The sequence below is a fragment of the Dasypus novemcinctus genome, chromosome 5, assembly GCF_030445035.2.
Source record: "Dasypus novemcinctus isolate mDasNov1 chromosome 5, mDasNov1.1.hap2, whole genome shotgun sequence".
NCBI lineage: Eukaryota > Metazoa > Chordata > Mammalia > Cingulata > Dasypodidae > Dasypus > Dasypus novemcinctus.
In genome coordinates, this window is record NC_080677.1 from 153,168,772 (window position 1) to 153,181,041 (window position 12,270).

At 39.5% G+C, this 12,270-nt stretch overlaps 1 protein-coding gene and 1 pseudogene across 14 annotated transcripts in view; both read right to left on the bottom strand.

Moving 5' to 3' along the window:
- Positions 1–12,270, bottom strand: part of CCDC7 (coiled-coil domain containing 7) — a 568,294-nt gene that overhangs the window by 298,946 nt on the left and 257,078 nt on the right. For all 14 annotated transcript variants that reach the window (XM_058297711.2, XM_058297712.2, XM_058297715.2 and 11 more), the window contains one exon: positions 10,112–10,222. In XM_058297711.2, the coding sequence (XP_058153694.1) occupies positions 10,112–10,222 (111 nt within the window). The remainder of the gene's footprint in view (positions 1–10,111; positions 10,223–12,270) is intronic.
- On the bottom strand, positions 812–5,328 carry LOC139438999 (S-phase kinase-associated protein 2-like; annotated as a pseudogene).

Consider the following 12,270-nt stretch of genomic DNA (forward strand, 5'->3'; position numbering starts at 1 on the left):
TTACAGGAAATAATGTTAAGTGAAAAAAAAAAAAAACCCAAAACCTTAATAAGATATGTTATGGTACCTTTCTAGTATGAAAGTGCAGGAGAAAAATAGAGGGAGAAAAAAGGAGAGATATTTGCCTTTATAAATGAAAGACAGGAAAGAAAAACAAAACACTTAGTTGAGTACCTATAAGGAACATGTGGGAATTGACAAATATAGAGGGAGGGAATTCCTTTTTACATAAATTGTACTTTATGTTTTAGTTTGTCAAAGGGTGTTGATGCAAAGTACCAGAAATCTGTTGGCTTTTAAAAAGGGATTTATTTGGGGGAAAGGTTTACAGTTCCAAGGCCATGAAAAGTCCAAACTGAGGCACCATCAGAGATATTTTCTCACCGAAGTTAGCCACTATTAATTCTGGCATGTTGCCAGGTGGTAAAGCAAGAGGCCACTGATCTCTGCCCTGGTTTCAGCCTTCCCCTCCAGGCTCACCCTTTCCTCTTCAGCTCCATGGGTCTAGCCTCTTGAGGATTCATGCTTAAATGATCCAGTAGAAATCTCTTTCAGCATAGGACCTTTTTCTTTCTGGGTCTCCTATATCAGTCTCTCTCAGCGGGTCTGTGCTCTTCCCAATTTCAGCTGTAAGCTATTGGGCAAATGGTTCATCTCTCCCCAGAACCTCAGCTGTTTGAACCTTATCACATGGCAGGATCAAAAATGGCAGAGCTTTCTCTTCCTGTGCCTCAGTGAGTACCCAACCTGAGTCATTCCTCACTGATTAGTCCAATCAGAAGCCCTAAAGTGATCTTATCAAGAAATCTAATCAACTGAATTTAATGCAATCAAAGAATATCACACCCAAAGAAATAGATTTGTTTACAGACATAATATTTCTCTTTTTGGGATTCATAAAATAATCTTCAGCATTAAAAATGAAAAATTTAAGTAGATTTGGTTTGGGTTTTCTTCTTGTTGTCATTTTTATAAAAGGGTGCTTTATTTTAAAACAAAATCTATAAAAGTAGAAATCACATACAAAAATACAGATTACCCTGACACCTTAGCAAAATAGCTTATGGCTAGACTTAAGTTCAGAAGTACTATATATCTGAGGGCACCCAGAAGCCACAGGCCAACCGGATCCTGTCACTAGCCCTTGTCACTAATCTGTAAGCAATAATTTCAAGTAGTATTTTGCACTTTTTACCTACTAATGAATTGAAACATAATCATTTCCTGTACAACACTACTCCAATATGTTTTTCCTTAGGTCTGAGCAGACAAGGGTGCTGCATACTATTGTTTCTCACATTTGAAAAACACAAATAAAATAAAAAGACCAGCTAATGTAATAGAAAAGATGAGTTTTGGTTTTACTGTTTCATTTTGAACACATTGGGAGGTCATCAATTTAAAGAATAAACTATTGCTTTTAAAGCATAATGTAATCTTTTTGTTACTATGTACCAGTTTTTAAAAAAGCACTGATGCTATCAAAAAGTTCAGCACCTGAGTCTTAACTTTTACATAGGTGCTAGTCATGCTTACTGCTCTGCAGCTACATGGACCATGTATCTGCTTCTAGTGTATTTTTCCAACTGAAAGGAACCTGCAGTTCCTCCTAGGGAACTTTAGGTCCAGTAACCTTATGAAATGGGTAGTTTCAAACAATTGCTGTGGAGGTCAATGATAAAAGGCAATTGAAAATTTTTTATTAAAGAGTAATATAAAAATAACCTCAGCGATAAAGGAAAGCTTCAGTTCAGCATTCTAGCCAACATTTCAAGAATAGGGACTGATTGGTTAATCTCACCTTTCTAAAAAAAGCAAGCCATTTTAAAAGCTAAAGTTAAACCAATGTTAACATAATTTGATCATAAAATTAGGAAACCACAATTATATTTCCTCAACTTATTTAGAATTCTGAGAATGTAATAACTTATGCAACTTAAAGGATACTTCAAATTAACCTGTCATTTTAGAAAATTCCCTCTTTTTTTTTTTTTTTTTTTTAAAGATTTATTTATTTATTTTAATTTCCCCCCTTCCCCTGGTTGTCTGTTCTTGGTGTCTGTTTGCTGCGTCTTGTTTCTTTGTCCGCTTCTGTTGTCGTCAGCGGCACGGGAAGTGTGGGCGGCGCCATTCCTGGGCAGGCTGCACCTTCTTTTCACGCTGGGCGGCTCTCCTCACGGGCACACTCCTTGCGCGTGGGGCTCCCCCACGCGGGGGACACCCTTGCGTGGCACGGCACTCCTTGCGCGCATCAGCACTGCGCATGGCCAGCTCCACACGGGTCAAGGAGGCCCGGGGTTTGAACCGCGGACCTCCCATATGGTAGACGGACGCCCTAACCACTGGGCCAAAGTCCGTTTCCCAGAAAATTCCCTCTTAAGTCTTCAAATTCTATATCAATTCTACATGTCTGGGGCTTTCTGTTGTTAGTTTTAAGATTTTTAAGGTGAATTACACAGGGATATTTGTCTCCATGGACCTAATTTCAAATCTAAAGGCAAGCTTGAAGTGCTGACTTTCCTTTTTGTTTCCCCAGAATTGCCTCAAATATAACTATGCTACAAGTCTCATTTCTGTTCAGCTCACAATACAAATAGCTTATTGTTTTTCCAATCTATGTCTTATAAAACAATACTAAAAAATTAAATAGAAAAAGGTAAGTTAGCATACAGCCTATGAAAACTTTACCAGTCAAGATTTTTAGCTTGGTTCTAAATAGACTTAGTAAGAAGGACACTTGGAAGAGGTGTAGCTGAAATGTTGTTCTTCACAGAAGCCTTGAAATTACAGGATCATTTTCCTAAAATTTCAAAAAGGCCTTTTTAAGAAAATGGCTATTTCAAAGCTTTTATAATCATTCCAAAAACAAGCAACACTTCAAATTCTTCTTTCTGAAATGGTTCTCTAATGCCCTCATACACTTGCAAAATAAAGGCAAAAGGGACCTAGAAGGAAACGTATTGAGGGCAAGAGTTGAGGGCTCCAGCAATTGGGCTACCTGCCTATTTTTTCTGATCCACATAAAATACAAGACACCATCTTGCAAAAAATACTTCATAGACAACTGGGCTTGTACAATGTCAGTAGGCATTCAATGCCCCATATTTCTTGATTCTTTTGTTATCAATGGTTGGCCTGGCAATGGTAGTGAAATGGCAACAATTAATCAGTAGATGAGGAAGGGCTTCCTTTAACAGTTGAAGGGTACTGTTTGGCACAATTAAAAAAACTTGTAGTGTTTTTAGTGTGGGAATTTCTCCCAAGTTCAAGTCAAGTTTCAGATATTATGTCTTAGCATCAACTAAGTGATAGGCGCTGGAGGAAGTTGAACTGGTGAAATTCCTGTAAGCAATCATCCTTTAGTATGACATTATCACTTAAGTCTAGGTGGACAAGACTGGGGCATCTTCTAGCTAAGGTAGAGACATCAGATCTCTGAAAGTTTCTTCTGGTAGCCACTAAGAGTCAGCTGGGTGATGATCTCTGATACATGTGCCACAGCAACTTGCACATGCATTTCAGTGAAGTCAAAACACCAAGAAGTTCAACTCATCCAAATTGGAACAGGTGCTTAGCAGAGTTATCACAGCAGATTTAGAGAATCCACAACACCCACAAAGGTTTTGTTGTAATGAATCTGAGTTCTGTGCAAGATAATTGACAATGGGATTTGAAAGCTGCAGGCCTTCCAGGCTTAGATTCTGCAACTTGGAGCACTGAGACAGAATGGCATGGAGAGTAGACACATCAATTACAGAGCTCGAGAAGTCCATGTGCTGTATTCAAAAAGGACTGAAATGCTCATCCACTGGTTGGTCCATAAATGATCACAGGCAGTGGAAGACAATCACCCCTCAGGACAGCAACTGTCCAATCATATCTAGGTGCAGATTTTTACTTGTAAGGTCTAAGGTCTGCCATGGAGACTCATCAAATGCTAGGCTATACCATCCCTTACACACACTGGACACTTTTAGGAGTTCAGGGGGGCATAAATAGGAAAAGATTCCCAAGAGCAGCTCATTTGAAAGGGTGTCTCATGAAACACCTGGAAAACTTTCTCAATTTAGCTTGGGCCTGCAGACAAACACAAAATCTTTGTCATTCCCCTTGCTCTTCTGTCATTTTTGTGGGGGGCTCTGCAAGTGACCTAAGTTCAAGAGTAGTTCCTGTGGGATATTCTCACTGTCCACCTCCTTCTTCTCTAGAGCGGACACCCCCATGCCTAAGAGCAGGTCAGATGTCTTGCTAGAATCCCATCCCCATGTGAAACTGGTGGAAATGTTGCTACTCTGATCAGGAATCTTCTGGAGGTATCTCCTGTTGCATGGCGTCCAAAGATTCTGAAGTTTTAAATGTGTGCATTAATTGCGGAGCTTTGGGCTCAGGGATTCCCACTTTGGTATGGCAGTTCCTAGTCCCCAGCAGCTAGACCCATGAACTCTAGCAACATTCCCAAGTAGACTTGGTTTTGTAGCAGTATAAGCTAAATAATTCTGAAACTATTTTAGAGCATTACAGGATAGGGCTAATGAGCAAATGTGTTGATGTTGTTGACAGTCATGATTCACACTGTGAAGGAAATGATAAGCACATATGAAATGGAGGAAGGCAGGAAGGAACCCTGAGGGATTGAACTGGAATTGAGGGTATGAGTGAGAATTCATGGTTTCTTAATCATGCATATGCATGTATATGTGCACATGCATATGTGTACATGTATATGTGTATATGGGTGTGTGTTTATTATTTGTATATGTATATGAACATGCATATGCATACAAATATTTGTATGAATATGTATATGTACATGTCTATAATGAGGGGTCCACTTCAAGCCACATTTCTATGTTATGGTATTTCAGTCCCAATCATAGCAGTTACAAAGTCTTCACCTGGCAGTCCTCATGGGGGGATTGTTACACTCCTCACACAAAACTTGGTGCATTGCATTCTCTTAAGGAGTTGCAGTCAAGGACTTAGACACCCCACTCCAGCAAAGGGCCAGGCATGCTCTTATACACATCTGCATTCCAAGCCCAGGCAATTCTGTTCAAGGCCTCTTTATGGGGAGAATGGGGATCTTGGCTGAGACACTATTCAGGTGTTTCAATTGGGAATACCTTATCTGGGGCCTAGAGCCATTTGTGTCTACTCAGACTTATAATTCGGTGTTTTTGTACTACTAATCTTCTGTCTTTACGTTGCACAAATCCCCATGTCCAAATATGGCAGGAACATCTTGTATGAGGTTTCCATAGCAGTGAGATGATCCGACCCTTCATCTTCACTGATAAATGTCACCCTAGTCCAATAAGCCAGTGCCATTTCCTATGTAAACTCTTACTTATACAATTATCATGCTAAGTGAATAAAGCCTTGTTACTTTCCATTTGACTCACTGTCTTAATTTACCAACCGAACCCCTGGAAGATTTCTTAACCAGGAAATTGCTGGGCATGGGAAAAACAGCCAGTGCTAAGTTGGCAAAGATTTACCAGCAGAGAGTAAGAAAAATGGTAGGTGGGCTCCCTCACCCGTCTGTTCAGGCAAGACTTGCTGAAGAGATCTCTAGATCTGGTTAGGCAATAATCGGGTGTCAAAGGAGAATACAATGGGTTCCCCACAATAAATTCATGGCAAGGTAATGGCTTTGGGGTGCCTGACTGGAGGCCAAGATAGTTTCTGCATGGTGACCATTCCTATGATGAATACAAGAGCTATGCTCACAGTGAATCTAGAGATGAATTGCAGGGTGCTTCTAACTTTTACCCAGACCTCTGAGCACTCATAAATAAGCAAGTATAGTGGTCAGGAGAGACCAGAGAACTTATAACAAAGTCAGATTTCAATAGGGAGGTAAGGGAGAAATGGCTACTAGTGCATAGGTAACTATGATCCTAACAATCTGTGAAACAGAATGAGGGAGAAACAGATAATATTCCCTGGATTTGGGTATGAGGTCACCAACACTGGGACCCTTACACAGGTCAGATTCTGGGTGTGTCCTTTAGGCTATTATAAACCTATATTGTATGGCTCATGCTATTAAATATATTACTGGTATTGATGTATTCTCTATATACACTCACTTGCATTTACCCCCATGTTCTGACAGGAATTGCTGCATTTAGGGCCATTTTAGTGTAGCATGTAGAACACTTTTGTCTCCTAAAACCAATACAGACTGCCTAGAGAGAAAAGGAAAAGTTTCCTTATTGCTCTAATTAGGGAGCCAAAGCTCTCTGTGAAACTGTTTCTCCATTCAATAGACCTGTCTGATCTGTGTGCTAGGCCACGGGTGACCCACCATTGATTATAGGTAGTTCAATGAAATAGAGTTTCCCTTAGCACTAGCAGTACTAACATCTTAACTGTCACAGAGGCTACTGTCCAAGCTGAGGGAACTCATGATATCATAAATGCCCTATTCAGCATCCTCTTTACTGGGGATGTGTGCAAGATAAGTTTGCATTTGTATGAAATCGGTTGCAATTAATGTTAATGTCCTTCCAAAAAACTACCAAAATTCCATGACTATTGGTCTTCAATAAGTAAGTCACAACCTGGAAAATCCCTGCTCCTAGATGGAGACTTTCACGATGTTGATGACACCCACCTGATGAGCCAAGCCCAGATAGAGCACCACTCAACCAAGACTGGATACTCTCATGACCCACATGCAGCAATATGGCTTGTCCTATAATCCAGGCATAGGTTAAAAAGGACCTAGTACAAAAATGACATTACTGGGCATAACCTGAGGGTATGCATGATGTCTCTTTGCAGAAAAAAATGATTGCAAGCTTTTGACCCTCTCTGGCCCAATAAATATAAAGGAGGCCCAATGATCAGTGGCACTGTTCCACAGCTGCTGTTCTCACATACCCCACATGTATATTTTGATGGCACCCACCTGTTGAGTTACCAGAAAGTATAAAACTTTTGATGCGGGCTCCAAACAACAGTATACACAGGACACCCTACAATGGAACACCAAAGCCATCCATCTCAGGGATCACACAGATTTATATTTGCATTTTGAGTTACAGTTTGTGAGCAACCACTCAGTTCGCCAACTGATGCCTATGACAGAAGGCCACTGCACTTTCAAAGACAGTTACAGACCCATTTTGGGCCTTGGTCCATGGTCATAAAACAACCTTACAAACAGAAATCCACATCAAAAGGAATCAATACTTTACCTCAGGTCGCCAATTATTGTACAGTTTCACACTATGGATTAAGGTATAAATTTCTATACCATATATATGCTCAGGTATATATCAATAAAGATATCTATAAGGATTACATAAACTATTCTTTCTGCTTTGAAAGTTCTTTTTCTTTATTTCCACTTGGGTTTTTGACCCCAATCTTGAGGCACAAGCCTGAAATTTTCATCTGTCTCTTCATCCTGAACTATACAAAGAGATAAACTTAGTACCCTAAATAGAAAATAACATCTATTGTGAAATCTCTAGATTTCAAAATTATATGTATGTAGTAGAATTTTCTGTAGGATCATTTGTTTAAGTTTGTCTTCAATTTCAGTCCTCCATTTTTTTCCTTTAATGAAAACAATGTATTGCCCTTAGGATCACTTTACCAATAAGCCCAAAGAAACCTTAGAGACAGGTTAGTTCACTTCTGTGATAAAGGAAGTAATCTTGTTAAACTCAGTGAGAGAGTGAGGCACTTAGTGGGGTGTATAATCACAGACTCCCTCCTTCAGAATGGACACTCAGCCTAAGGAAAAGGATGAAGACTGGGAAGATAAGAGGATATGAAAACCAATATACCCTCCTCAGATGTTGATTTTGGGGCTCCATCTCGTTTGGCTCACCTAAATTTGGGCCCACTGTAAATTAAAAACATGTTTGGACCACTGTTGCAGAGACTATAATATCTCAGTGAGTCACCCTGGTAGACTCTTGGGTCTACAAAGAGGGAAAGAGAAGACTACATGATGAGATGGCTAGCCAGTCTCAGATTTCTAGGGTCAGTCAGTCCTGCTGCTTCTGCTCATTATTGAGTTCAATTAAACTTCTTCATAAGTTCAGGTCAATTGGTCTAAGACACAATCCAGAGCTTATTGACAATGCAAGTTTAGAAAAAGCAACTACTGCCAAGATAGCCAAGATATGCACTTGATAAAGCACTGTAAAATGATAATCCTTGCTCTCACACAGACCAAAGTGCCTTCCTGAAGAGATCTCTGGGTCTGGCTATTCAATAATGGGGGCTCAGAGGAGGAGATTGCTGGGCTCTCCAACAAGGCAATCATGGCCAGGTGCCAGGCCATATGGGGCCCTCCAGGTGACCCAACCAGGGTTCACTCAGTGATGGCCTATATGACTATGTGACTACTACAAGTGCTATTAATTCTGCTCCTCCCAGGGAATCTGGAGAACTGGCAAGCCCCACCAACTTTTTCCCTGACTCTTTGAATTTCAAAAATAAACAAGACTAGTGGTTGAGATGAGGTCTCTTTCTGTCCTCAGGCAGTATTAGAGGCCATATGCAAAGGTGAGAGTTCAATGGTGGAAGAGAATTCATTTCTTAGGTCTTTTGGCTAATTTTGCAATACCCAAATCTCTGGCCCCAGAATAAGGGGGAAACAGTTAAATCTGTCTGGTTTGGGGTGTCAGGCCACCACTATGGGGACCCTCACTCAGGTCTAATTATAAACAGGTTTCTTCAGGCCCCTATAAACCTCCATTGTCATGGTCTCTGCTACTGAAATATATTTTGCTGTTGATGTATTGTCTATGAAAAAAATCTTAAGCACATTTACCCCAAAGGGAATTGCTAGTCATTTTGTGGGCCATATGGAAGACTCTGAAGCTCCTTAACAATCTATTACCATTGTCTACCAAAAACAATTTCACTTGCCTGGGGAGTAAAAGTACTAACTTCCCTCACTGCTGAGTTTTGGGAATACAATTTTCTCCATGAGACAATTACTCCATTTAATAGACCTGTCTGTTCTGTGTACAAGACCTCAAGTGCCAGGAGATTCACCCTTGATTATAAGTGACTCAATTGCATTGTGCCACCCATGGCAGCAGTACCTGATATTATGACTATTACAAAGACCATTGCCCAAGCTAAGGGAACTTATTATGCTACAATTAACATGAAAAATGTCCTTTTCAACATTTCTCTCCACCAGGATGTGCAGCATAAGTTTTTCTTTATGTGGAATGGTTTGTAAACCACGTTTAATATTCCTCTACAAGACTACCTAAATTCCCCAACCATCGTCACCAATTGATAAACTATGACCTGGAAAAAGCCCCACTCCCAGAGGGAATATCAGGCTTTCAATATTTGGATGACAGCTGCCTGATAGGCCCAAAAGGGTACCACATAACATGGACTGGACATCCTGTAACCCACGTGGGGAAACACTGTGGTGCTATTAATACAAGGAAGGAACAAAATAATAGTACAAGGAAATTTCCAGGTATGATTGAGAAAGTCCATAACATTTCATTCCAGCAATAAGTACGAAGCTTTAAGCCCTCTTTTGGCCAACAAATTAAAAAAAAGGACCAATGATTGGTGGTCTGCTTGGTCTCTGGTACTCATTTATTGAGTTACTAGAAGAGTTTTACATTTAATTGGGGCCCTGAACAATAAGATGCCCTGGAGTCTCTGCTACAGTCCACCAAGGCATACTTCACATGGGCCCACATTTGCCATTTGAGTTATTGGTCTCAGCACCCCTCAGTTGCTAATTGGAGCTCCTGTACAAGGACACTGCCACACATCAGAGGCCCCATTAGGTATTAGAAACCATCAGCAGCTGGATTTGGCTGAAAGAGCATACCCTAGAGAAGATAACCAATGACCTATTTTTATTGGGCTTGGGTGGCTACTGAGCATGAAGCATATTCATGAAATAGTCTTATAACAATAAAACCCCAACTGAAAGATATCAATGCTTCCATTTTTGTTCTCTAGTTTTCTTAGGGTCACACTATAGGCCAAAGCATAAATTTTATATAAAATATATGTTCACATACATATTTATGAACCCAATAAAACATCTTCTCATGATTTTAATTTAAAATGATTTAAAGATATCTACAATTATTTTACTTACTGGTGCGTTTTCTCCCTCTGGAAGGTCTTCGTTTCTTTTCATCCATTTGGGTTTTTGACACTGAATCTTCTTGCTCAACCATGAGATTTTCATTTGGTACATCATGAAGAGCTACATAAAAAGATACATTTAGTCCACTAAATAGAAAAACACATTGTGAAATCTCTAGATTTCCAATTTATAACAAGTATACCCTATCATTTTTCCCATTTTTATCAAGTTATCAGTAAATTACCATATTACTAGATCTGACATGACCATTTTTAGAACAGTGTCAATGGTTGAGTTTTGCAGCTGTCTCATCCCTTGAATATTCTGAGCATCAAATCAATTTTCAATGGTCTCTATTTTTCTTAACTTATTTATACTTTAATACACTTTAGTAGATCAAATAATGAAATGTGCACAACTTATTCATTAGAGCATACAATGTCATGTATATCATGATATACTGTATAAGCTATGGTATATGTATGTGGTACAAAGAGACGAATACACATCTGTAAAGGAATGAAAAAGACTCCTATTAACTGACATGGAGGAACTTCCAGGACATAATGCTAAATGGAAAAAAAAAAGTTTTAAAAAGAAGGTATCAGGTGCAATGGATGTGTCATGATGATGGGAGAGAGTGTTGCTGTGGGGGGAGTGGGGGGTGGGGGCGGTGGGGTTGAATAGGACCTCATATTTTTTTAATGTAATATTTTTTTAAAAAAAATTAAAAAAAGGTATCTTCTTTGCTGCCTTTTCTATAAGAAAGAAGAGAAAAAAAATACAGTGAATAATAGAGGGGTATCAACCTACACAAAATTAAACATGGGATAGATAAACCAGAAACAAAGTAGTTGGTTATCTATAAGGGTGTGGGTAGAACCAACAAATGCATGCAAAAAGATATGACTAGGATTGATACTTCAACAAAGAAAAGAAGGGGAACTAAAACAATAAGGCAACTTAAAAATGTGAATCTGTTAGAGGGGAAAAAGAAAGCATGAGTCCAAGGAACTCATGAATACAGTATATGGCATATACCCTTATTTGGGGGAACAAGTGAAAACAAATCATGAAATCTTTTGTGTAGGCTTATTTTTTAGTGCATGAACTTAAATTCTGATAAGATTTTAGAAACATTATAGGGTTGAGTAAGTCTGTATTTGAGTTGATGCTGTAGAGGAATAGGATTCATATGGTATCAAAAAGAACATACACATATGAAATGAAGGAAGGCAGGAATGCAGGGGTCACCTGGAATTGAAGATGTCAGTGAGAATTCATGGTTTTTAAACTATGCCTATGCATGAGCATATGCATGCTTGCATAGGTACACATGTACATGAACTTAGGTATATGGGTATGTGAATCTATGTATGTTTATGCATATGAATATGTGCATTTAATGAGGGGTTAGTTTCAGGCCAAAATCCTATGTGAGATCTTTATGGCAATTAGAAAGGCTTTACCTGGCCAGCTTCATGGGGGAAAGCTGCCCTCTCCACACAGACTTGGTGCCCAGACACCGAGTCCAAAAACAAGAAGTGCCATTTAAATTCCTTCAGCTGTGAAATGATCTCCTCACCTGTTTCCCTTGAAATATCTAATCTTTGCCTGGCACCATTCATTTGGTAAAAATGGAACACTAGGGGAGTTGGCGCCATCTCCTACTTAGCTTCTTGCTAATGCTATTGCAGTAAGGGAAATGAGACTTAATTGTTACTTTCAATTTGTTATTTGTCTTGATCGACCAACTCAAAACTTGGCCCTCTCTCTCTCTGACCAATTGGCACAACAAGCAGTGTGATCAGTTAAATACAATGCCTTTCGGAAAAGTAAAAACCCTGAAGATTCTGTAGGACACATTTAAGAAGTGTTAGGGAAGTCCTGAGAGAGTCATTTGCAAGTAGTTGAGGGTCACACAGGGCACTTTGCCAGCCAGGGTATTTGGTCTCAGAAGGTGATAGCAGACAATGTGGGGCACTCAGAAAGAGTGCTACTAGGTTCATTAACTAAGGTTCTTGGATCTTAAGGGAACCTTCAGTCCTTCCCTTTAGTCCCCAAACCCAGTGAAGCTCTTCTTGTGAGTCAAAATAGACACCCTAAAAACTATTATAGAAATTTCTAGCTACTACTTAAGGTATTCCCATGATGGAACCAAAAGTTAT